Source organism: Dendrobium catenatum, unplaced genomic scaffold (genome assembly GCF_001605985.2).
Source record: "Dendrobium catenatum unplaced genomic scaffold, ASM160598v2 fragScaff_scaffold_793, whole genome shotgun sequence".
In the NCBI taxonomy this organism is placed as follows: domain Eukaryota; kingdom Viridiplantae; phylum Streptophyta; class Magnoliopsida; order Asparagales; family Orchidaceae; genus Dendrobium; species Dendrobium catenatum.
The window spans coordinates 1,022,464-1,050,450 of record NW_021319255.1 but is presented as its reverse complement, the minus strand read 5'-3'; the positions used below and the strand labels follow the sequence as shown (position 1 = coordinate 1,050,450).

At 36.6% G+C, this 27,987-nt stretch overlaps 2 protein-coding genes across 3 annotated transcripts; one reads left to right on the top strand and one right to left on the bottom strand.

Moving 5' to 3' along the window:
• Positions 1 to 10,145: 10,145 nt before the first annotated feature.
• Positions 10,146 to 11,024, bottom strand: LOC110116683 (histone H3.3). Its single transcript, XM_020850367.2, has 3 exons — positions 10,864 to 11,024; positions 10,696 to 10,772; positions 10,146 to 10,621 (listed from the first exon to the last, which is right to left on the bottom strand). The coding sequence occupies exons 1-3, from the start codon at positions 10,933 to 10,935 to the stop codon at positions 10,360 to 10,362; spliced, it is 411 nt and encodes a 136-aa protein (XP_020706026.1). The 5' UTR covers positions 10,936 to 11,024; the 3' UTR covers positions 10,146 to 10,359.
• A 4,607-nt stretch (positions 11,025 to 15,631) lies between these two features.
• LOC110116681 (transcription termination factor MTERF4, chloroplastic) lies at positions 15,632 to 27,758 on the top strand. Of its 2 annotated transcripts, none has more exons than XM_020850365.2 (2): positions 15,632 to 17,276; positions 27,215 to 27,758. In XM_020850365.2, exon 1 carries the CDS (start codon positions 15,741 to 15,743, stop codon positions 17,232 to 17,234), a length of 1,494 nt encoding a protein of 497 aa, XP_020706024.1. In that variant the 5' UTR covers positions 15,632 to 15,740; the 3' UTR covers positions 17,235 to 17,276; positions 27,215 to 27,758. The 2 variants fall into 2 exon arrangements, with proteins under 2 accessions (XP_020706024.1, XP_020706023.1); XM_020850364.2 differs by having other exon boundaries at positions 27,200 to 27,758.
• The last annotated feature ends 229 nt before the right edge of the window (positions 27,759 to 27,987 follow it).

Genomic DNA, 27,987 nt, shown 5'->3' with positions numbered 1-27,987 from the left:
AAGCGTCTTCGAAAAGTAATTGGGATGTATGTGAAATATTTAAGGTTTTGTTTGGAACAGTTTTTTTTTATTATTTTTTAAAATAAATTTTTAATACCAAAATTTAATTTTTTTGCTAAAAATTTAATTTAAGATGCAATAAGAAAGCCGTTCCAAACAGAGCCTAAGGCTTCATTTGAAAACAGCTTTATTCTACTTTTTAAAGTAATTTTTCAATATAAAAATTTATTGAACTAAAAATTAGGTCTCTATAATGTTTTGATCCAGTGATTCTCCTCTCCTACTTTTTCCTTTTTTAAAATCTTTTTTTTTTTTTTGATAAATTTTAAATGATTTTATGTCAAATATAAAATGAGATTTTTTTAATTTATACGGAAAAAAAATGGACTTAATTTTTTACCATCTATAATTTTTTTTTTTTGGTAAAAAAAATGGACTTAATTTTTTACCATCTATTTTTAAAGGCAAAATTTTAAGTAATTTGTAAAATAAGTGCGATTTAAAAAAAAAATTAAGAGTAAATTATTTTATTGTTATTTTGCATGAAACTTTTACCTTGCCACGTAGTTGTTAGCCTGCTAACGTGGCAGGGCAAAATCTCATATAAATACGTTTTCTTCATTAAATAAAGGATATGAAGATAAGGCATAGACAAATAAATAATTTAATTAAAAAATCTTTATGATATTGTCTTTCATATTTAAGTTATAAAACTTTGTGAGATGTCTGATTTATCTTCATGACCACTGATGACGTTGAGCACCCGAAATTCAATTTTCAAACAATAAATTAAAAAAAAAATAGGTCAAAGTTTAAATTGTTTGCAGGAAAACACAAAAAAAAAATTTAATCACAGACTTTTTTAAATATAAGCAATTTTAATATTTGAGATGGAATTTCTTTCACACATTTATGTTGAACTTGTTTTCTTAAATAAATATTTTATGTTAATGTAGTTTGTTATTTGAGATAAAAATAATAATATTGTTATATGTTAGAATATTTGTGATATTAGAGATATATAATTTATTATCTTAGTTTTGTATCAAGAACTTGCACACATAAGTATCACATAAATCGAGAACAATGTAATAGAGACATTTTTAATAGAGACATTTTTTATGTGAAAATTAGAAAAGAGAGAAATCACAAGGTCTTGTTCTTATGAAATAATTCAATTAATGTATGTCGAATGTTGCAAGCGTTGATGCATAAGAGTATTTTATGAACTGTGGAAAATAGTTTACAGGGGAGCTTTGAAGCGTTCAAGTTTAATTCAAGAGATTGTTGGCAGTTGGTTTTACCGTTCTGTTGAAAAGAGGGGAGAATATATACCTTGAAATATAACATAAATTTGTATGTCAACATTTGCCATTAGCATTGGTGGTGATAACATGTAGTGAACTTATTATATGTCATTGCTTTATTGACATTATTGGCGATGACATGTGTCATTGTTGGTGTCACAATCTGATTCAATATGTCCCGATAGCACATATGCCATATTGTATCTGATCATGTTAATAATCAGAAACTAACCCCAAAATCTAGCTGGAGAAGTGCTGAGAAAAACTAAACTTTAAATTTATGCATAATACATGCATAACCACTCACTACAGGAAAACCTGTTATTACCGGCGGACTTAATCCGCCGGAAACAATGTACAATCCGACGGAACCGGTAGTTTCCGGCGCATGTTCCGGCGCAAATATCTCCGCCGGTTTATGGTGCGTCGATAATTTTTTTCCGACGTATAAGTTGCGGTAGTGACTAGTAAATATAAAATAAAGCAAAAGATAATTGAATCTCAAAAATGATATATATATTTGACAAGTGACAAACATAACAAAATGAATGTCAAGCCTGCAAAAATAAAACTAACCAAAAAGGCATAGTTATTGCACATATTGATATTTGCTATCAAAACTACTCTGCTCTTATTCTTTCCCTAGCCTGAAAAATGAAAGAAATATAAGTGTGAGCTAACACAACTTAATATGTTATCGCTACCTAAAATAGAAGTCAATCAATGAAACTAAAAGAACTCAAAATATTGTGCTGTAATAGTAACTCAAATATTGTATGAAAAATATATATTATTACAATTTGATAAAATATTATAAAATTTAATTGAATTACCATAAATTATATATAACAACATTTTGAAACTTTAATTGAATTAAATTAATATTTTCAGATGTTAAATTAAATTTCTGAATTAATAAAAATTACTGTATTTTCAAAATCCCTAGGAAAAAGAAATCATCAATCATGAATAAAAAATAACCATAAAAGTCATTCCGATAACATATCAAAAGTTACACAGATAAAATTATCAGAATTTGATAAAATTGTATTTTTATAAAACCAATTAGAATTTTGATAGAAAAAAATCCAAAAAAAAAATACTAAATTATTAATAATAAAAATAGGCAAAATATAACACATCTTGTGATGAACAAAATTTTCAACCAAGCTGACTGGTAAAAGCCGCTCTATCATCATCAACCCTAACTTTACTTTTCCTTCTCTCATTTTCTCTAATTTCCCCTTTTCCTTCTCTAGTTTTGTAAAAATAAAAAATGTTAATAAGTTAAGTAACTGGGATTAGTTTTTTATAACAAATTAATATAATGGTATAAATGTAATTACTCTAATAATTTAAATTTTAGAATAAAATTTAAATAAATATTTTTATCTTCAAATCTAAATATTCAAAAAGTATGAAAAAAAAGATTCAAAAATTAGCTAACTGTCTAAAAAATTTTAATAAAATTCACTTGTACTGATAGGTATCAATTTCTTAAAAAATTTCAACAAAGTCCAAAATTAAAAAATTATTATTATTATTAGAGTACAATAATATCTATATTATGACAAAAATAATTTATAATTTGAACTTATAATAACACTTAAAATAATTTTTTAATGTTGAGGATTATAACAGTAAGTATAGATATAATGCATCATTATTATTGGCGACAACTAGCATCAAGGTTGGTAATGATAAAAAACATCAACTTTGTTGACAAGTGTCGATGTTGTTGGTGATGGCGAGCAACAAAGTTGGTGGGTATCGACATTGGTGTCAACAACATGTATCAGCCTTTTTCTATGATTGTGTGCATCAGCATTAATGGTGATGATGTGCATCAATCTATTTTGTTATGGTATGTTATAAAGTTATGATATGGTGGTTGGGTAATGATTTTTGAGTAATCATGGTCAGAAGATGGTAGTTAACACTGTAGGAAAATCACTCGTCTTTTTTAAAAATTTTGCCAAAAATAATATGTCAATATATAATGCATCAAGATAGGCTTCAAATCTCATGGGTTTACGTTAAGATTATTGATTTTGAATTACACAAATTTGAATATAAATAAGAGCATTGAAATCCATCAAAATGTTGGGCGTATATAAAGAATGAAACAAACAAGAAAGCAAACAATGGAGAAAGAATACCAAATTCAACTTGGAAAATTCCCATAATAAAATCCCCATAATGGGAAAAAGCTATGGAGCCAAACCAAGTCAAAAAAATCACTATGAAAAATAAGATAAATTATAAAGATTTTTCTTTTCTCACAAGTTCACACCCTTTTTATGCACACAAATATCTTTTGAGATTACGAAACATAAAATTGCAAGAAAGAAACTGACTCAATAGGCTAACATCATCATGGTGTTGGGTTCTTTATATGGGTCTACAATACCATATCATTTTGTCTAGACCCCTCAATGTTGAGCTTCTTGTCCGAGATGGGATCTACAGTGCATTGACGTTAGATTTACAATGTCGCAGTTTTGTATGAAAAAAAATAGGTCTTTGCATTTGAACCCTTGAGCAAATGGCTCACAACTGTTTTTGAGAACCCCCAACCAACTTCTCATCACGCTTAACTAACATAATTAAAATTTAAGTTAACAACATAATGACATGTTTATAGTCGAATAGAGCGGCTTGACAAGAAGAATCCAACGAGCTCAAGATCACTCAATTCTGACATCTCTAAGGCACTTAAATGTTTAACATAATCTTCAGAATCAAAGGAAATAGTTTGGGTCGCCCGATAGAAAACTCCAAATCTACACGTGAAGGGAGGAGAAAATTTGAGAGCTTTCTTGCACTTTCTATCCAACACTGCCATTGTTAGATTTCTTCCCAACCACCGACTGATGTCAAATTTTCGCCTACTCTCTGACAACCGCCAAAACTCCAACCCAACGTTACATTTGTTAGGTCCCTCCGACCTCCATCACTGACTGACTACGGTCTTATGGATCAAAAAAATGGGTCAGCACTCTCTTAAGAACAACTGTCGTGTTGTTCTCCAACTATATAATATGCTCTATACAATATTTATTTACTACATCGAGCGAGCATTCTCCTCCGATGAATGATATTATTTGTAATCAACCACCAACACTAGTGGAATCGATTTAATTGGATAAGGTTTCGTGATTTTTCCCTATGTTGGTGTCTCTTATGCATGATTTACCTTACTCTTGTATTTGTTTATGTGTTGGATATCCGTACAATGTTAGGATGCTAAGCTTTATATCTCTCTACCACTGTGAATATTTTAAGATGAAATAGTTTTGTATCATCTGCGGGAAACAATTCCTGGTTGGGGGGAAACCTTGGCCACATCCTCAATTATGATTATGGCCAAGAAAATTTTCTCCAACATTTTAAATATGCAAGACAATTTCATTGGAAACTATTTTTCATAAAGCTCCCAACAAATACAAAGACACTTCAAGTTTATTTCAAGCTCTATATAGTCCTCAATTAAACTTCAACTCCTTGAGAAATGTCTTAATCTCCACCTATAAAACACAATAACAGTCTAAATACATCAATCATCACATTTAATTTTGGATACTTGTGGCATTCATGATAAACTATCATAATCAGCATGCACCCATTTCAACTCTCTTCTCCACTACTTCACCTTATATGGAAAAATGGTACTACGAGCAGCTTTTTCAGACTTCATATCCACCATTAATAGTTACTCTCCATATGCATCACTGTAAGAAGACACTCATAAGTTGTAACTTGAACCTCAGCTTTATCTCTATATATACGCCTCATTGTATTACTTTATTTTCATCTAATGAAAATGTAATAGTATCATCTCTTTATCTTGGGTTATGTGTTTCACTGTGCTTCTCATAGAGTTTTTCATGTTAATATAGTTCTTTCATGGTATCAAAGATGATGCTCTCCTCTACCTTTTCCAACCTGATGAGTGAATCCTCTAGCATGTTTTCCACCATACCAAACCCAGCCCAATTATAGTCTTCCAGTATAACAGAATCTCCCATCCCACCCTCACTCAAGTTTCTCACACCAAATCTTAAAGACATAGTGCACAAGTGGTTAACCAGCAACAACTATTCCCTATGGAAACTTCAAGTCCTTAAAATGTTAATTGCCAACAACTTCCAAGGTTTTTTCTCTGGTGAGAATATTTGACCACCAAAACAAACACTCTCTCCTACCAAGACGTCTTACCTAATCTTGAATACAGCCCTTGACAACTCATTGATTAAAATATTGTTGCAACTCACTACTAAACTATCTCAACTCAAATCCTACCCTATCTTCTCAACCTCAACACCTCTCATGACATCTAAATAACCTTGGAAAAACATTCACAACCAACAAATCGATCCCAAGTTATCCAGCTCAAAAATGAGTTCCGTAACTCCTTGAAAGATATCTCTATGACCCAACATCTCTCAAATATCAAAAACCTCATTGATCAAATCTCTGCAACAGGCTCTCATATTGACGTCGAAGATCTCATTATATACACACTCAATGGACTAACACATGCATATCAATCCTTCAAAACAGTCATTTGCACATAACTAACCCTATCAACTTCGACAACCTCTACTCCCTTTTATATAGTGAAGAAATCAACCTCTTTACCTAACCTCAAAAATATATAGAAACTTATCCTCATTCTTTGGCTCTAGCAGCTACTCACGGTCGCCATTCAAGACCTGGTCACTAGAAAATAACTCAAATAGTCTCTTCACCAACCAATAATCGTTCAACTCCCAATAACACACAACCACCCCACCAGTTCAACCAACCCACGCATGTTGGTACAACCTTCAATAGCACATGTCAACTTATCAATTTTATGGAAAAAGCTCGGACTCATTGCACTTAACTGTTGGCACCGATGCAATCTCCAATATAATTCCTCCTCAGCTTCTATGTAGCTTTCAATTCACTTCAACGGATCACTTCGATAGACTGGTACTTAGACTCTGGAGCTTTAGCTCACCTTATGGCAAACCTTTGGATCCTCCAACATCCAACTCCTTACACTGTAACTGACAACATCAACCGTTGGCAACGAACCCACCTTGCCTATCATCAACACTTGCAGTGGTCTTCTCCATACCCCACTCTCACATCGTAAGCCTTTTCTTCATAATCTATTTCATGTCCCTTTCATTTCCCACAACTTTCTTTCAATACAGAAACTTACCATTGATAACAACTGCTCCATCTCCTTTGACACTATCAGCTTCATCATTAAGGATCTAAGAACACAACAAATTATCCACCACAGTCGCAGTAGTAACGGGTTGTATCCCTTCTCTTCACCAATGTCACTCTTCTCCTACAACTCTAACTTCTCAACTCAACAACTTACAGCTATGGCACGCTCGTTTGGGTCACCTGCATCACTCAATTAATACCAAACTTGCAAGATTTTTAAAAATACCTTGTAATTCCTCTTAAGCAGTTATATACACTTCCTGCAATGTGGCAAAAAGCCACAAACTATCTTGTAGTTTACGATAATCAAATACTAATAAACCACTAGAATTAACTCACTTTGATGTTTGGGGTCCTTCCCCATTACCCTCTCTTGACGAATTTCGCTATTACGTTATATTTATTGATAATTTTTCTAAGTAGTGATGGGTCTTTCCTTTATTCAATAAATCTAAAACTTTCACAAAATTCAGCCACTTCGTTGCAGTTGCCGAAAATTACTTTAACACCAACATTAAATTCCTAATTAGATCTGATAATGACAATGAACATCTAAACAAACAAGTTCAACAATCCTGACCAACAAATGCATACAATTCCAACTCAACTGCCCATATACCCCAAAATAAATGATGTCTCTAAATGCAAACATCGTCATCTACTCGAAATCACCCACACCTTACTACATGATGCACATCTTCACTTCTCCTTTTAGATGAAGCACTCCTGATCGCCGCATATTTAATAAATTGATTGCCTTCCAAAAACATAGGCTTCAAATCTCCTTACCACATTCTTCACAAAAAGGCACCTCACTACACATTTAAAAATCTTTGGTTGCATATGCTTTACAAGGCTACGACCCTTCTCACTTAACAAACACACACTGTGTTCCACTCCCTACATCTTCATAGGATACTCCAACTCTAACCTCGACTAAAGATGTTATAACCCTCTCACTCGCAAATGACATGAAATGTCATCTTCCATGAGAAAACATTTCCCTATCAACAAACAATCAACCTACACCATCCATCTTACATCCCAACAAATACAATCCCAACCTCGCACTGCTACTCATACCGCACTCCTCCATATCAGTACCTACTAAAAAAGAACTCTCATCACCAAACACCAACGCCTCTTCTCCACAAAACTCCAACACTCCCTTATCATCTCCCAACCTGCCACCAAATAAGACTAGCATATCCCATTTTACTCCACCTCCCGCCACTTTAGTACATCCATGCAAACCAAACTTAAAATGGGACATCTCAAGCCCAAATAAATCTTCTCACTTTCCTCTCCAACCAATTTTTCTCCCACTGCAACCAGTTACTCCCAAACTTCTTGCCTCCCAGAGTAATAACATGCCATGTCAAATGAACCACTCTCTCTTCAACGACAAGAGAAATGGTCCTTAATTACACTTTCATCCAACCAACAAATTCTAGGCTATTATTGGATATACAAAACCAAACTCAAACTAGAAGGCACGGATATGAGTGTAAGTGAGCCAAGCCAGCTCGAGCTCAAACTTTTTTTTTTCAATAAAAAGTTTGATGGGTGTTTTTTTTTTCAAATAATGGTGGATTAGGTGCTTCATCATAGCTTTTTTTCTAAATAAACACATGACACAGAAGCCCAATGGCCTTTTGAGTTTGCTGGATGTTGCACGTGCGGAAGACAGATCAAACCACAAAAGATGGATTAGATCGCAGACACGTGAAAGGCGAACCAGATCGCAAACACGTGAAAGACGAACTAGATCACAAACACGTGAAAGACAGACCGGATCGTAGACACACAAAAAGCTTATGAGTGGCTCGTAAGCTCGTTTATAATGGAACAAGTCATACTTGAGTTTGAACTCAAGATTTTGCTCATGAGCCAAGCTCGAGTTAGGCTCAACTAGAGCTCATCACAACTTATTTATACCCCTAAACACAATTAACCGGTACAAAGCTCACCTCATCGACTAAGGTTTCAAATAAGAACTTGACATTGACAACTCTAACACATTTAGCCCTATCGCCCAAATGCCTACCATTCGACTCCTCACATGTACATCAACTTTACATCAAATGCTTTCTTCATGGCTCCCTCAATAAATCAGTCTACATGATTTTATTATTTCAATTCACCCTCTCTCAATCAAAATATAATTGATCCCCAAAAGATTCAATTTGTTCTCTTTCATACAAATTAACACCATAGAACAATACTTTAACAAACAATATCGAGTAAGTCAAACATCATTAATAAATTCTCTCTAACTTTTACACATAAATTAGCATCATAATAGTTAATACAATGATATGACAAAAACCTCAAATAAATCAAACATCCCTTATAAATTTTCTTAATTTTTCAAGACAAATTAATGATATCAAACAATACTCTAATAAACAACCCCAAGAAAACGTACTCATTAGATAACCTTAAAGAAAAGCAAATAGTTAACAAGATTCTCAAAAGTAAAACCTCATAAGATCAACAAATTATTAGGTCCAATCACTGGACCTAAATTTTTGTCCGAATTCCCTGCACTTTTCATGTGCTTTTGATATATTTTAAAAAAGGATAACTAATACATAATTTTAATTGAATATTAGATGCTCTATTATTGCCCTTTTGAAAAGCACAACAAAAGGCAACAAATACTCAATGAGTAAGATATTTGTTGTATTTTTATTGTGCTTTTACTTTCATATTGCAATTACTCAATAAAAAAATAACTAATATAAAATTAAAATTATGTATTAACTATTTTTTTCAAAAAAGCATTATAACCATAATAAAAGCTCATGGAAAGCACAACAATGGTCACCTAATAATTTGCGCATAAAATCAAATAGAAAATAGGATCTTCTCTCTAACCCCAAAAGACCAGCCCATGAAATAGGCTCAAATGAAAGCTCCTCGTAATATAAATTTTATATACGCTCCTTCCATAAAAACATTCTTTAAAAAACTCTCTTATTGCTTTTTAAAATAACTTTTATTTAAAAATTTTCAAATTCAAAATTTTTATATTAAAATTTGCTTTCTAAAACAATGTAAAAGGCATCCAAGGACCGAAACAACGCCTTAATCCAAAAATATTAGCGTAGTCATTACCCATGTATTCAATTGATCCATTAGAAAATAACTTACAAGCACAATTATCGAAGTAAAGGCAGCTCCAAGTTTAGAAGATCTCCATCCTCACATTCTTGAACAATGAATGCGAATTCCACCCAAACCTGAAACTGTAATTCTAGCTCAAATCACGATCATCACGATCTTCCTTTCAGAATACAATTTTTAAGCAGGAAAAAAAGACAATTTTGCTTCGGAACACAGCAGAATTACAAGAAGATCCGAACAATTCACCAGTTGACAAGTTTGCAAACTGATAAACTGAAAAGAAGGAATTGATCGAGTAAACAGCCAGAATCTGGAACATTTAATCCCGTTCTCAAGCACTTTTAAACACGGTTCACCGGATCAACTTCAAAAACATAAAAAGAAAGCACAACTGGAAACAGCATCCCACAGGTAATCAATCGGTTGTATATTTATCTAAAAGATTGCAGAAGGGAGGAAAAAAAAAACATCCACAAACGATCATAATCATCCCTAAAGCATGCTAATTTCACATATTTTCTATAAATATTAACCAAGTAAACGTACCACATCAGTCTAACTAGTAATAGGTTTCAGATCCATAAACTAGCACATGCACATAAACTGTTACATGAATTGAGACTCAAAACGAAAGAGAGAAGTCATAGTCAAGAAAGAAAATTACATAATAATAATATACTGAGACCATCAATACGACCTAAGCGCGTTCTCCTCTGATACGGCGGGCAAGTTGGATGTCCTTGGGCATGATGGTAACACGTTTGGCGTGGATAGCGCACAGATTTGTGTCTTCAAAGAGACCAACGAGGTATGCCTCCGCTGCCTCCTGCAGAGCCAGCACGGCGTGGCTCTGGAAACGCAGATCCGTCTTGAAATCCTGTGCGATCTCACGAACAAGCCTCTGGAACGGCAGCTTTCGGATCAGCAGCTCGGTACTCTTCTGGTATTTGCGAATCTCTCTGGAAAACGAATTGAATCAAATCAGATCAAGTAAAAAAACGCCCTAAAAACGACTTTAAAAGCAACCAGTTACCTGAGAGCGACAGTTCCAGGGCGGTAACGATGGGGCTTCTTAACTCCTCCGGTGGTCGGAGCCGACTTCCTCGCAGCCTTCACGAATTCAAGGAAATAGAAGCATAGATGAGTGGCTATAAGATCTGGATTGATTACTTACTAGAACAATTGATAAAACTTAGGATACCTTGGTGGCCAACTGCTTTCGAGGAGCCTTGCCTCCGGTTGACTTTCGAGCAGTTTGCTTCGTACGAGCCATCGCCGGGTAGCAATTTCAGATTAGGGTTTCTAGTCTTCCTCTTTTGGGGCGACGAAAAACAGTAGAGAAATAAATGATAACGTTGTTGCGTCCGGCCTTTATATTTGATGACCGAAAGGAGGAAATAGGCAGAAGTCGGTTTGCTCGTGATCGAAGAGATCCGCTGCTGCTTATTTGATCGAACGACTAAGGATGGTTTTCTAAAAACACGTGATCCGTGTGTTACATTTTGATTGGTTGTCGAGCTATTGCCATGCACCTAACGTTCTCTTTTTTTGGTCTGGTGAGTTAATAGGAGGATTTTAATATTTTGGGTTTTACTTGCATATTTTCTAAAACTATTCATATATGATATATCTAATATCTAAGTTATACTATTTACTTTTATATCGCCTAAATAATATTTCTAACATCTAAAATACCACTCTATTACATTCCCGTCAAAACCCCACCCTGACTCCTACGAGCCCGATCCTTTTACCCCATGAAAGCTTCTTCGATGACTCATTTGCCTCTTATATACTCGTCCATCTAGTGTGAATAACCACACCCACGCCCCTGCCACTCTTTTATTTTTCTTTTGTTGAACCTGAGAAGTCCCTCTCGTGATCTACCTAAAGTGTGTTGCTTCTCCTCTCTCCATTTTTTTGCCTTCTATTGAACTGTGTTGTTGAAGTCCCGTCGTCGAACCTCCCCTCTAGTCCAAGGAAAATTTAGGCAATTTTCTATGTGAAATCAGTTAATATGTAAAATTGAAGTAAAAATAATGGTATTTTAGATGAAGAGAATGTTATTTATGTGGTATACAAGTAAATAGTGTTGTTTATGTGTTAGGTGTGTAAATATAATACTTTTATGTGTTATGTACATAAAAATCCCTAACAATTTTATTTATTGTTTTAGAAAGGTTTAATGTTCATAAGTTAGGCTAAGGATCTTCAAATATAATATTTTTCTGTTATTTGACCTTCTTTAGATTTGACTCTAATAGAGCATTACACTTAAGAACACAATAATGACAAAACTTCCAGATTTTGATCGGCATGGTTTTGAATCATTTAATGATCAGTTATCTAAGAATTATCATCGTCCATGAGTAGGGCTTGATAATCTCCAATAGGACCTTGGCTAGAGCAATCGCTTGTGTTGATGTCCATTATCTGATAGCCATGGGCATCGACGATGTCATTATCATCATCCATAATTATAGATGGATTAGCCTTCCGAACTTCTTAAATAAGAGCTTCTAAGGCTTTTAACTTTATGAGTCATATATTATACCTTTTGAGGTTTTTAGCCTTTAAAGTTTTAGGTGTACTTATATTTTTTTAGGTTATTAACCTCTTAAGATCTTTGATATACATGTACCTTATAAGGCTTTTAGCCTTCACAAATCTTTTAATATTCATGTACCTTTTAAGGTTTTTAACCTTCTAAGGTCATTGATGAGTGGTGATCATGTCAACTACATGCTCTTATGAAGTCTTTCTAATGAGGACCCTGTCCACTATTAGCTTCTCTTCAAGGCTACCTCATGGGCATGCCTTATTGGGCTATTTATTAGAGCATTATTCGATGTTGTTAATTAATATTAAGAAGGTTGGAAAAATCCATAAAGAATGTTTAACCTATCCAAGGTTATTTGTCAAAGTATTACTTGATGACGTTAACATATATGAAAGAGGCTGAGAGAATCCCCTGAGGATGTTTGACCTATCCAAGGTTGTTTGTTAGAGCGTTGTTTAATAGCGCTGACCTTTGTGGAAGAGGTTGATAGAATCAACCAAGGATATTTGACCTATCAAAAGTTTATTTGTAAGAGTGTTGCTCGATGACTTTAATCATTGTTGAAGAGATTAAGAGAATATGCCTATTATGCTTGACTTATCTGATATTATTTATGAGAGCATTGCTTAATAATGTTAAACTTTATGAAATAGGCCGAATCAAATCCCCCTGGAGTCGATTATACCTTAATTAAGAGGGGTGAATGACGAATGTATCCCAAATCAAAGATGAATATTGGTTTATCTTTAGACAATTACTTTTTTTTAGAGGTAGAGGTTATGACTACGCCCAAGGAGTAAAAGTCTAGCTAGGGATTATATAGAGCTTGAAATTTACTTAAAGAATCCTTGCACTTGTTAAGAACTTTATAAAAGATGATTATCAATGATATTATCTTAGATGTTGAAAATATTGGAAGAATTTTTTTTTATCACAATTGCAATTAAGGTTGACCCCCACAGTCTACATCTAATTTGTTATAACAAAGGTTATCCCCAGCTAAAAATCATTTCCCACAAACGATGTCAAATTATTCCATTCTGAAAAATTCGGGATATTAGAGAGATATAAAGTTCAACATCCTAGGTTTGTAAAAAAATTCAGAACACAAACTGAGAAGAGAGAGACAGGTGCAACGGTTAGGGGTGTTAATATTTGACACGACCCAAAAATCAGACACATAAAATTTGAGTTTGGGTTGACCCGAACCAGAACCAGGTTAACTTCGGTTAGGATTTTCGACCCGTTTCAAAAATCATCTCAGGTTTGAGTTGACCTGAAAACAAGATAATTACCCGAATTGACCCGCTGCCTGCATGACTGTAGCTGACCACAACTACCTAGGCCCAATCACATGTCATGACTCATGCATTGCATCCGCGTCCACTTCGATCTGCTCGTTGCGGTGTGTCCCTGACCAGCCTACACCCCGAGTCGTGTCCCTACTGCCGCGTCGCATCCCTATTGCAGTGTTGCGTCCCAAGATACGAAGTTGTCGGCTGTCCCTTGATTCGATTAAGGATTGATAAATATGGAGAAGATCAAGTGCATGTTGGGAGTGTTCTATCAAACGATTGATATTCTCTTGCTCATAAAGCATTTATCAGTCATTTAAGTTCCTTAATGATTTCAAAATTTGTTAGGCTTGTTGGATTCTTCTTGTCGAGCCACTCGATTCGACTATAAGCATGTCATATTTAGATATTATTTGGTCATTCAATTAATGGTTTAAAGCTTTGAAGAGTGTTTTAATCATTTGATTTGGGCTCGTTTGAGCTTGGATTGAACTTATTTTAATGTCATTTGGTTCGTCTTCTCCAAATATTCAATTTGACTATAAGCTTGTTGAAAATAAAGTTTGGATGGTCCCAAAATTAATTATGGAAGTTTCCAATTTATATTTGCACAGAGATTTATGTGAGATCAAAGCGGTTTTTTAAGACGTATCAAAACAAATAAAAAAAAACTTTGAAATACAAATAAAAGAGTGATATGTACTTCTAATGCTTCATGCCAAACAATTTCTTAATAATAAGAATATATTAGAGTAATAAAATATATTATTTATAACTGAAAATAAACCTAATTTTGATAGCATGTAATTCACCTAGAGACCCATATAATAAGCAACTGCTAATACCTAATATGGGGTAGAAAATAAAGAGCAAATAAGGATAATATCGTTTGTCCATAAATTAAAAACTTTATGTAAGAAAAAATAACTTACACAGCTCACCTTGGCCTGTTGGTTGAGAGCTTATGCTTCTAACTAAGAGGTCTTGGGTTCGAGTCTTTATGTATGCATTGTGTGTGTGTTTGCCTTAAAAAAAAATAACTTCAGGTTCATTCATCCTTTAGCTTATCATAATTTTAAGTAGAGAAACATATCTTACTGTTCGCTGCCTTCAAGGCTCTGTTGCCCAACCAAAATTGATAAAGATTCATGCTACTCATAGATAATATATATATATTATCTTGGTCGGGCACAAATCTCGAGGTAAAATCAAGTTGGAAACTTTTGAAATTAAATTTGGGACTATTTGAACTCCGATTTCATCACACTTACAGTCGAACCAAATGACTTGAAAATATGAACCCAACGACACCAAATTCGCCTCAATCCGAGCCTCAATGGGTCTAAATTAAATCAAAGACTCGAAGCACATTTGAAAAGTTCAAATCATAAATTGGATGACCAAATTATTTCCAAAAGTGACATGCTTATAGTCGAATCGAGCGGCTCAACAAGGCGAATGCAATGAGCCTAAGTTCGGCCGTACATTCAAATCACTCCCAACTTACTATTGACTCTCTTTTATTTACTCTTAGAAAACTATAAATTTACCCCTCATTCTTCATGAGAAGGGGACTCAAGTAAGGAATATAGGAAATAGAGAGAAATTATAGTTATATTGATATCAGACTCCTAGACCACCGTCGTACCATCGACTAAAGCCAAACTTCTACCCGGCCACTGGCTGATGCCATATTTTCTCTCGACCACCGACTAATGCCAGACTTCAGCCTGACCACTAACTGATGTCGGATTTCCGCCCGATCACCGAACTTCACCAGATTTTCATCCGAACTCCATTCGTCACTAGATTTCAACCAGACGGTTGACTATTGTAATTTAATCGTCCTTCATTTCAAGGACTGATCAGTCACTTAGAATATATTCAAACACTAGTGGAATCATTTCAAATGTGTATGACCTCATGATTTTTCCCTTTAGGATTTTTCACATACAAAAATCTGGTCTTTCTTTTTCTTTTGTTTGTGTACTTAATACTCGTGTAACACTAAGTTTCTATTCAAGCCTTTTAAAATAAATTTATAGTATAAAATTTTAATTTTTAACTAAAAAATTTATTTAAAAAGCAATAAAAAAACTCTAATCTCGCCGTACGTCGTTTTTGATCTTCCTCCCCCTCGCGGGCTGTCAATCGTCGCCCGCTTTCTTCACTCAACAAAAACAGCCAACACTTCATCTTCATTGCTACCGTTGTGTGACCAACATGATTCTGTTCGCCCGACGGAAACTCCCATTGCCAATCCCACTGCAGTATCTCGTCTGCAAAGCCGTTCTCTCACCCCAACCCTTCCAAAACCCTAACCCTAGCCCTTGCGCTAAAACCTCCCCTTTCTCCACCCAGTCCTCCAAATTCCCCGAGTACGAGATGCCGTCCGTCACCTGGGGGGTGGTCCAGGGTCGCAAGGAGCGACTCGTATCCCGCGTCATCATCTCTGACTATCTAAAGTCCATAGGCGTCATCCCCAACGAGCTGGAGCATCTCGAGCTCCCTTCCACCGTTGAAGTAATGCGTGGCCGCGTCGAGTTTCTCCAGCGCCTCGGACTTACCGTGGACGACATGAACGAATATCCCCTTATGCTGGCCTGCAGCGTCCGGAAAAACATGATCCCAGTCCTCGGCTACCTCGAAAAGATTGGCATCAGCCGCTCCAAGCTCGGAGAGTTCGTTCGAAACTACCCCCAAGTTCTCCATGCTAGCGTCGTCGTCGAGCTTGTACCCGTCATAAAGTTCCTACGCGGCCTCGATGTTGAGCGCCACGATATCCCTTACGTTCTCCAGCGCTACCCAGAGCTGCTCGGTTTCAAACTCGAGGGCACCATGAGCACTTCGGTCGCTTATCTCGTCAGTATCGGCGTCTGGCCGAGGGACATCGGCCCCATGGTGACTCAATACCCTTATTTACTTGGCATGCGAGTTGGAACCACCATCAAACCTCTAGTCGAATACATAATATCCCTCGGAGTTCCCAAGAGGATTCTTTGCAGAATGCTTGAGAAGAGGACGTATATTCTTGGGTATGATCTTGAAGAGACCGTGAAGCCCAACGTTCATACTCTACTCAGCTTTAGTGTGCGGCTGGAGGCCCTGCCATCCTTGATTGCCCAATATCCGCAGATTCTTGGGTTGCCTGTAAAGGCTAAGTTGTCGACCCAGCAATACTTTTTCAGCTTGAAGCTTAAGATAGACCCTGAAGGATTTGCTCGAGCTTTGGAGAAGATGCCTCAGATTATTAGTCTCGCTCAGAATGTTATTATGAAGCCGGTGGATTTCCTCAGGGGTAGAGCCATTCCTGATGAGGATGTTGCCAGGATGATTGTGAAGTGTCCCCAACTGCTCGCATGCAGTGTTGTGCTGATGAAGAATAGTTACTATTTCTTCAAGAGTGAAATGAAGAGACCGATGAAGGAGCTATTTGAATTTCCGGAGTATTTCACCTACAGTTTGGAGTCAAGAATTAAGCCGAGGTATCACAAATTGGCTAGCAAGGGGATTAGGTGCAGTTTGGCTTGGCTTTTGAATTGCAGCGATCGGAGGTTTGAGGAGAGATTACGGGCTGATTACATTGAAGAAGATACCGCAGGACCTTCTTTCCTTATGGGCGGAAAGTTAGAGATGCCTGGGAGTTATCTGGTATCTGAGCAGGAAGATAGTGACAGTGACAATGAAGTACTTTACAGGAGGACTGTTTCTCTGTAACATATTTATTTGCACTTGTGGCTTCTTTGGCGGCTATTGAAGGTCAGCTTTTGAATTTATGTTTCTCAATAGTCTCTCACTACGAATGCCTTAAAGTGCCTACCTTATGGCAATCCCTTCATTTAGTTTGGGATGTGAATCATCACTGTCAATCTTCTTTAACTGTTCTTTCATTTTATTTTGGATTTTCAACCATAATAGCAAGAATCATATGCATTGATGCTATTGATTAAAATCTATCATCACTTTTTTGTTCTAGTGGTTTACACAGATTTCGTAACTATGCTCACCAAACCCGAGCCTTTCACCACCTTCCGCCATGTTAAAGGTTGCCGTCAACTTAACAGATGTTAGACCGTTAAATATCAGGTTTTAGCTTTCGAGCTATCCTCTCTACCTTACTTTTTCTATTTCATCTACTTCTATCCACGATTTCCATTCCACTTGTATCTTTCTCTCAAAATTTTTATAAGTTGTAAGGTATCGTTGCGTCATGTTTTATTTAAATTGTTTGTTGTTGTCGTCCCTTTTATTTAAAGTTGTAAGGTGTGTCTTTATTTATAATAGTATTATTATGTTTATGATAAGGAAGACTTGAGTTTGCAATAATTGTTTTTTTTATTGCATCAGGAGTAAAGAGTAAGATTGGTATCAAATATATACTAAAATATTTTCCAAGAAAATAACAAGGTGGAGATTGGAGAACGAATGATCTTTCTCTTTTTTTCAACCAACCTCCAAGCAAAAGCATAAAAAAGTGGGATTCGAGCCCTAGGCCTTGGACTCTAACTCCTAGTTTTTTGATGTTGCATAGGTTAAGAAGCCTTGATTCCTCTCTGCTCTCATATTCTCATAACCAATCTTCTATCTAGAGAGAAACAACCAAACTAAAATCTCTCACTCTTGAATGCTTGCCCGCTTGTCTCCACCGAAAAATGCTCAATGTAGCAATATGTGTAGTTAAGAAGAGGAAAATTACCAAAACACCCTTATAATCTCAAACAAGATATAATCTCTAATAGTTATGCTAGTGTGTATGCATCACATGTGCTGTGGAATTTTTGAATTGTTTAAGAAAAAAATATTAGCGGAGTCATAAAATAGTGTATCCGACATGACATGTTAGAATTGAGACTTCAAAGTTATCATGATATTTGAATAGCACAACAAATATGTAGGAATGCTTATGCCTCGACGCCTCGTAGTATGAATGAGGCGTAGAGAATTAAATATCCCCACGAGATGTGGTGGAATAATAGAGTTAATTATATAAATTAATTTTTATTAATTTTTTAGCTATTACGATTGAGGTGTTTAATCTAGAAGAAGGCTGGATTCTATTATAGAAGCAAGCCATTGATGGTTGGATTTACCTCATACTGTTTGGAGTGAATGATGGTGATTTGGTTGAGAGATTTTGACTAGCTTTGTTGTGGCATAATGTATTGTTGTAGCCATGGCTGTAGTAGAGGTTCCATTTTCACCTCTCCACAAGGTGATGATCATATGTGGATGGTAAGATTGCCACAGAATTGTTGGAGGCGAGTAGTGGGCAATGATTTGGTAAGGATGTTTGTTGGTTGATCTTTAAACAAGATGTGATGAACTTAGATGAGGTTGATTTACTGCAATCTGTAGTTTCTCGATGTGTTTGGTTTGGGTGTGGAAAACCATATTGTTTGATGTTGTTGAGATGCTATCACAATGGAGGGTGTAGGTTGCAGTAGATAAATGCCAAATTAATGCAAAAAATCAATGAAACTAGATTGCATCCTTTTAGTAGCATGGTATTTAACTTTTGTAAAGGAACAAGCTACTCTAATTTATTTCTTTACGCACCATGAAATTAGTGTAGAGCCAAGGTGTCGTGGCCCGTTGTGGATTTGTAGTCAGTTGTGTCGCCACCCCAATTGGTTTCTAGGTATTTGTGAAGTATTAGACAATTGTGGTTGATAGGGATGCCTAGGTTAAGCATGTCTTGCATGTGGTGGAGCAATCATTTGAGATTGGGGAAGTGTTGGTTGATAGGTTTATGCATATGTTGATAGAGTTTATTAATGCAAAAGTCTATGTCTGGTCCTATGACAATTAAGCACTAAAGGGAACCAACAAGGGTGCGATAGAGTTCTAGCCTATTGAAGGCCTCTTCAAGCAAGGCTACAATTGGTGTTTTGGTGAGTGTAGTTTCCATTGGTTTACATGTAGACATGCCAATTCATCAACTCTTTGGAATATCAGGTTTGGTTGAGGTGAATTCCAGTGAGGGTGTGGCATACTTGAATGCCTAGGAAGTGTGAGATGGTGCCAAGGTTGCACATATGGAATTGTTTGTGGAGTTTGGAAAGTGATCATAAATGAGGGGTGGGTTGTTGTCTTTGAGAAGAATATCATTGTTGTGAATGAGGATGGATATGAGGGCGCTGTTGTAGGTGTATATGAGAGTGAAGGTTCTACCAAGCTGGTGAAAAAACCAATCTATTGAAGGTGTTCATGAATCATTTCAAACCATTGCCGAGGTGGTTGCTTAAAGCCATAGATCGCCTTTTTGATGAGATGTGGTGTGGCCCTGGAGGGTCTTGAAAGCCTGGTGATTGAGTCATTTACACAGTTTCATTGAATTTGCTGTGAAGGAACTCAATGAATACATGTAATTATGCTATTTTCTATTCATGGTGGAGTGCAACGACAAGACGAATACAAATTGTTGGTATTTTTGCAACGGGATTGAATGTCTTGGCGTAGCCTTATGAATTGTTTGCATCCTTGAGTGACTTGACGAGCTTTGTGTCTTGCTACAGTTCCATCCGTGTGTAGCTTGAGTTTGAAGGTTCACTTGTTAGTTGTTACCATGGATATTATTTTTAGGATCCAAGAGAATAAGTGTTTGTGTGTCGTGTGATTGGAGGGCATAAAACTCGTTCGATGTTGCTTTGTCTAGTTGCCATCTTTGGTGACCATGGTGTAGCTGGTGGGTTCAAGGATGGGCATGCCAGTATGGATGAGGTTGAGGATTCTTTTGGATTTTAGTGTTCCGGTTTTGGATTTGGTTTCCATGGGATGACTAGTTTCGGGTGGAGGATAATTGGATGTGGTATGGTATTTAAGATGGGCACATGTGGTGGGAGAGATGATGGGATTTAGAGAGTTTATTGTCAATGGATCAAGTTGGTGATTGGAGTGGAGATATAAAGGTGGTGAACAAAGGAGGCCTAAGATAATTCTTTGATATACCTAATGATGGCAACAAATGAAGGGGAAGTATATGACTATTGATTAGTGGATGTGGTGATTAATTGATAAAAGGGAAAGATAGTTTTGTTGAATTTAACATTCCTTGAAAGAATGATTTTGTTGGTGAGAGTGTTAAATAATTTATTTTCTTGTTTGCCGAGGTTTATGTTAGAGATACATGATATGAATTTTGGAGCAAGTTTATTGTTGGAGTGAGGCGGGAGCATGGGATAGCATTGGCATCCACAGGGTCAAAGGTGAGCATAGAAATATAGCAATTGCTATGGATTATTCTTTATTGGATATAGTAGACAGTTTATCAGGTATGATGTTGCAAGAAGGGCGTTGACCCATAGTTTTTGTGGTAGCTGAGCTTGTGAGAAGTGTTTGGATGGTTTCACTTAGGCATTTACATTTGCTTCCAAAAATATCGTTTTGCTCGCGAGTGTGCGAGTAGCTAAGATTGTGTATAAATCCATTGAATTTGATAAGGGATTAGAAGTTTGTACTAGTTTGTTCACCTTGCTTGTTAGAGCGAAGGGTTTTTATAGGATTGTTGAATCAATGTTCAACTTTTTGCTCGAAAATGATCAAATGAGAGTTTTTTATTTTATTCTAACGGTACATACCTAGCATTATATAGAAAAGTTTCCGAAAATAAGCTATAATATTTGTATCATTGATTTGAAATTATTGGTATAGTATATTAGTTCTAGGTGATGTAAGCTGTGAGAACAATATTTAGGAAATGGTAAACGATGGCTCTTGGCCGTCTTATGTGAAGTAAAGGGCAGAAAAGAAGAGGAAAAATTGTGTAATATTTGATTGCTTTGTAGTCGTAGTAAGAAGATAGTGGCTTGGCTCACCCGGACTATACATACGTTGGGGCATTGCTAGTTACCAAGGTAGTTTCAAATTTTAGGGAATGAGAATTTGGTGGTTGGCGGATTGGATACAGGCCATTGGGGTAGGGACCGTAGAAACAACATTGGTTGGTTTGAGGGTCGTTTGTTGTGCAGCTGTGGATAGCAAAAGAGATAGAGTAGTTATTGGCAGTTGCTAATTAATTACTGAACCGAAGATTGTAATGAAGATCAGGGAAATGAAGGAATTGAGAGAGGATAAGCTTATGGTTTGGAGTTGGTAGTAGGTCATAACCTTTGTGAAAGATTGTTGATTTTCAAGGGTGAATTGCTGATTGTCGTTGTGGATAGAGGTGTTGGATTGCTGACTTTGGTTGGGTGCAAGGTGCGACGTGGCATTGATATGTAGGTACTAGTCGTGTTTGTAAGGAAGCTTGTGGGGGAAAAGTTAGTTCGTATTGAAGGTTGGTGCAGTGGTAGTACTTAGCAACAAAGTGATTGAGTTTGCTGTAAATTTGACGTATGAAAGATCGCTGCCATTTTCAACCTCCTTAGAAGGGGGAAGTTGCTATGAAGATCTGTTGAGAAAATGTTTGACGAATGTTGACCTCTGGATTATGGCCAAATGAAACAAAAATGAAGTGAAATACACATCATACCTTATCCGACGGATCCACGAAACCTGCCGAACTTCTCCACGAATTCCGCTCAAATCCCGCTGAATTCCTGCCGATTCGGCGCCGTTTGCGTCACCTCCCGAGAATCTTGTGACTTATCTCGATCGGACCTCACCCGCGTCGTTAAATACCAGAGCAAATGGAGCCTTCAGTCGCTCCTTCTTCCACACATGTGAAACCTCTGCTCCCGTCGCCTCCTAGCTGCCAAAGCCAGTCTCTGCCTCCCGATTTCTCCAATCCAGAGAGAGAGAGAGAGAAGGAATGCTTTACCTGAGCCGATCTCCACTGCCGACGCCTCCATCCCGCCGCCTCTGCTCTCTCCCAGTCTCCAAGTCACCGAACTCCTCAAGCCCTACCCGAACTCCACTTCCCATAGTCGCCTTCTCCGTCGGCGTTCCTTCTGAATCGGAAGTTTATTATATTTTTAAATTAAAATTAATTAAAAATTAATTATTTATAATTAATTAATGTTATTTATAATTAATTACTCTAATTAATTATAATAACTTATAATTAATTATAATTAATTAGGAGCCATTTTAATTTTATAATTAATTAGGAGCCATTTTAATTTTATAATTAATTAGGAGCCATTCTCTTAAACGGGTGAGACGTCGGGAGGCTGCCGAAATTTCGGGTGAACATAAGACCGTACTTGGGCATTATTTGGACATGCATTTGAACACTATATGATTTATAAGATACTTGAATTTAAATAAATTTGAACATGAAATGAATTCTAATGCAAGCAAGGATTTGAACAAAAGAAGGAGACCTATTTGAACATTAACAGGGACTTTTTGAACTTGACTTGGACTCAAATTTATGGACTTGAGCATGAACTACAAGAGCTTGTACTTGAACATGAGCTCGGACTCAAGCTGAATTGAACTCGAACTGAAGTGAACTTGAATGTGGATCGAAGCTGACAAGAACAAGCGATGAAATTGAACTCAACTTGAACTAATGGAGACCTAAATGAACTTAAATTCAAATGAATTTAATTTTTTTTTTTTATAAATCTTGAACTTGTAAATGAATTAAACGAAGACTTGGGTTAGAACATGATCTTGAACTCAAAAGACAACAAAGGAGTTGACTTGAACAATTTGAGCAAGAACTTGAGTTTGAACATACACTGGACTTGAATTGAGTTTGAACTTATACAAGAGGATTTGACATGCAATGAACTAGCATAATGACTTATCAACAATCATAACAATGAATACAATATATCTACAAGCAAAGTGAAGGAGTTGCAAGGAAGATAATTTGCCTACTATCAACAACAGCTAAATGTGCAGATGTTTTGCATATACATGCAACAATTCTTAAGAATGCTAAAAAGATATGCAAACAAGGAACCCAATGTCATTTGTAAGCACATCATACAAAAATGACAATGATTGGAAAGTATATGCAGTTTGATTCTGAGCACATGGTGACGAGCAAACTTATCATGCAAGCCATGAGTTACTTCCAAGGGCAGTAAGATACTAACAAACTCTACTTGCTTATAAGTAGTGATGGATTATGGACGACGTAACATCCTCCCCACAAGCGGTGTTAGTTATCTTGCAAATGTATACAACTGTCCTTTTATAAGCAACTATAGGAGACTTATGAGTGTCCATGAAAGATAATGAAATGCATATATGTGAATATGACAACTTGCTAGCCAAAGCATACAAGAAAATCAACAATATTTAGAAGGATTCAATGTATAATGAATGCAACAATGTTTTAAAATCAACGATACAAGCCCACCATGCTGACTACAAGCAAATACAAAAAAAGTTCTCACTCATGTAGTAGTCCACTCATAGGTGATAAAGATTAATGTGTATTGGATGCTAAATAGTCCTTACAGTTGATAACCACTCATCATTAGTCAAATATATTAGCCTTCTACAAGCAAGGATCAAAGATCTGCAACACTCATACGAGCAGACAGAAGGCGTCCACAAAACTACAATACTACGCCACCGGATCCGCAACTTCCATACAAGCGGACAGAAAGCATCTACAAGTACTTTCAAAGTACCACCACACGTGCACCGTAGTTTGTATACACATAGGTACACTAAAAGGGGTAAAAGCAATCATGAAACCCGCAAGGGCCCCGGCGAGCGTATTATTGGTACACACGTGACGTTTAGGGATGCTGCCTGGATTATTAAATTTAAACCCGATCCTCCTAGGCAGGTAAAAGGAGTAGACAGGATATAAATATAAAATGCCCCAAACACCTGCATGGCCCCGGAGAACGTGTTATTGGTACGCACGTGACGTCTAGGGATGCTGCGCGGGTTGCTAAGTGAATTCAAGTTCGAACCCGATCCTTCTATACGGGTCAATAGAAGTCGACAGGGTTTGAACAATCAAACAAGTATACGGTGATGGCGACCGCCGACCGGTATATTTGTTTTATTTCATTCATATTAGGCCATCAAGGCCTATAATAATGAGAATTCACTAACAAAGGCATAAAACCTATGAAACCCGATCCTCTGTCGGCAAACTAACAGAGTTGACAAGATTCAATCAACAAAGGGAAAATGACCCCAAACACCCCAATGATGGCCGTATTGAATGCAGATCACAACCGGAGGGGTTCACAAATATCTCTAAGATGCCACCCAAATGTCCATTACAAATACTTCAAATGTCATCCCAAATGTCCCCAAAAACCCAAAAATCTCAATCCCAAAAATATTTGAAAATGAAATTCAATCCATCAATCACTTAAAGCAAACTTCATCCACCATCTGCAACAGTTTGTCAATATGGACAAATTAAATTTTACTTCAGCTCACAAAGATCCAAATGCCTAGTCAAAAATATCACTAGGATCCATTCTCAAACAATCTCCTGTCAATAAGGACGTGATACGTGTCCTCTAACCGGCGGTTTTGCCGCCAAATGGCACCGCAGAATAAACAGTTATGACTCGGGGCCCTGTGAACCGAGTGGTTTTGCCGCCAAATGGCACCACGAAATACCGGTTATGGCCAGAGCCAATACGCTCTTTAATGGCATCAAATCCTTGAGACATGAGTCAATAGGATATGATTGATAGGGCACAAAGCCCTCTGTTAGCTAAGGTGGATTTAAATTTGTCCCCTTGACAAACATTCACCCCAGGTCTACTAGTTCCCCTTGGACGAAGCAACCCATGACTGCCGACAAGGATCCTTCTGTCAGGTTAGGTCGACTACCTCCTATGACTAAGTAGACCATGGACCATGATGGCCCGGGACGACGGAACCATGGGATCTTGATCGGGTCTATCATCCATTCCCCCACCGGCTACTTTAAGTGCAAGATGGTGTAATTTCTATTTTAAATATCAAAATTTTCAAATACCCAAATTCAAACCCAATTTCCAAATCCAAATCCATGCTGCTTCTATGCCAGATAACGTGTATCTTTATGTATCTGATTGACGACTAGCCTTAATCGAAAGTTCTCTCTCGTTATCGGGAGGGGTAATTAACTATAGGGGCTTGCGCCTATAGGAAACCAAAACTCAGATCGTAAAGTCTTCACAAAATGAGGGCGAAATCTCTGGGTACTGTCTTATCTACAATCCATTTGCCTTCCAAAATTTACCCCGGAACTTATTCTGTTAAAACTCCCTCGCCAAAAGAAAAAAAATAACAGTCGCGCGGGCGGAGGTCGGGGCCTAATTTTCGGAGCCCACAATGAGCTCCGCCTGGGGTTGCTCAAGGGCAAGAGCGCCTGCACCCACAGGTTACTATGAGAAAATTTTTTGAGTAATAGACGGGAAAGGCATGCATTTGTTTGGCAGCATTGCTGGCTAAATTTGTTTCTTTGTTGCAGTGAAGGGAATAAAAGTTGTTGAGGCTGATGGGTTGAAGAGTGGTTTGAATAGTGGTTTTGAAGGCATTGCAGTTAGGTGTTAAGCCTTTAAGGGTATAGATCATGATGTCCTCGTGATCTAGAGAGACTTCAATGGTTACAATAGAGTTGATTTTGGCTTTGATTGTAGGGAGGTATTGGTTCATAGTTTAGGTACCCATAGAGTATGTTGCATATTTTTGAGTTTCAAGAGATGGGATTTCTTGGATGATTGTAGTTTCTTGTGGACAGTGTTCAAGATGTTGTCATGGGTTTGGAGGGTGAGAACATAGTTGAGAGAGAGAGAGGCTGAAATGGCAGAGAGGATGGTTGTTACAAGATTTTAATCCACAAGTAGGCAGGTGGCATGGTGAGGGATGGGGAAGGAGGTCACGATTGTCAACAATGGTTGATGCAAGTGTTGGGACCATTTTTCCAAAAAATCCTTGGAACCTGTGAGTACCACATGGGGTGGTTGTCGGTGGTTAGTTGGGTTGTGCCAATGTTTTTGAGGTTGGACATGAGAAATTTAAGTTGTGGTAGGATGGGATTACATACCATTTGGGAGATAGTTTTCACGTCTTTAGGAGAGGTTAGAGTCTGTCATTGGTTTGCTAGACGGGACAATAGGGAGAATGGCTATCATAAGGTTCTTGGAGCTCTGATTGCAAAGCATATGATCGTCAAGTGTGAAAGCTTCTGAAAACTTCAACATGTTTGCCTCCGATGCCTGTTTTTCTGTCCTTTGCTAAGTTTCTAACTAGCAAATTCATTGTGTATGATTCAGTTATGATTCTTTAAACAAAATATTATAATCTATATATGATTGGAGTTCTAATTGAAGCTATAGAGTTCTACTTAGCCAACTTGGCTTATGAAAATCTGACACATCACTAATTCCCGTGCAAAGAGATATCTCAGAATTTCATTCATATCCAATAAATTCAATTCATATTGTTGTTTTGGCATATTCAAATTGCTTTAAATTCCTACATTACACATTCATGCATTCAATTAGCGAACCAGGTTTGTTTTGTTAAATGTTCCATCCCTCAACTTTTTTCTTCCAGACATCGCGTTTGAGGAATAATGTTTGTCATCTTTATGCTAATAGTTTAATGTGATGTATTCATTACAAAATTCATGTGTTTAAATGCTGATTACGTGACCTTTATCTTCTTCTGTAATTTAATTATGTGTTACCGTGTATCTGCATTCTCTTGGGCCAGAAAATTAGGATCCTGTAATTAGGCTGCTATCTTCCACATTTTGATGGGATCATCTTTTTCCTGATAAACTTTCCTTTGCATAATATTTACTGATTCTTCTACAGTTTTTTATGCTGTAGTTGCCATGGATGCAATCAGTGCCGGCACTACGAGCTCCTTCTGCATAATGCCCTGTAATGTCATCTTAGATTCAGCTTGCCGGCAATGTTGGATGAGTTCCTGGCCATAAGGTGGCGGGTCTCATTTCAACACCTTGGAGGAAGGACCGGAGAAAAATGATCCCTCGTCTCACTTCCTGTTTGTGGTTTTCTTTAATTTTGGTCCTAGTGGAAGAGGCTCTAACAGTGAGAATCTTTGAGTAGAGAAAGAAGGCTTGAAGGAGGACATGCCAGAAAGACAAATAACAGGTATTAAAACAAAGCTAGTCACACTAACACTGTTATATATTTTGTTATCATTAAATTTAAGCATGTTTTTTATTTGGAAGAGGATGTGTCAGAAGGGAAATAATATGTAATAAAGCAAAGCTAGTTATTTGTTTTCATTAAATTTAAGGCTGTTAGTTTCTAGTAATTTAGTTATTATTTTATCATACATGATTAGTACTGATTTATCTTTGGAAGAGGAAGTGTCAGAATGAGAAATGACATGTATTAAAGCAAAGCTAGTTAGACTTTTATTTTGTTTTCATTAAATTTAAGCGTGTTAGTTTCTAGTAATTTAGTTATTATTGTATCAACATGATTAGTACAAACTTATCTAAGGATTCTGATCAAATTTCATGATTTGTATTTGAAAGCAGTCTTGTTACAAGTATTTGGTAATAGGCCAATTAAGTGGAAAAAATCCGGTCAGTATTTTAGATTGTTGACCTGAGTTTTCCTCTTACTCC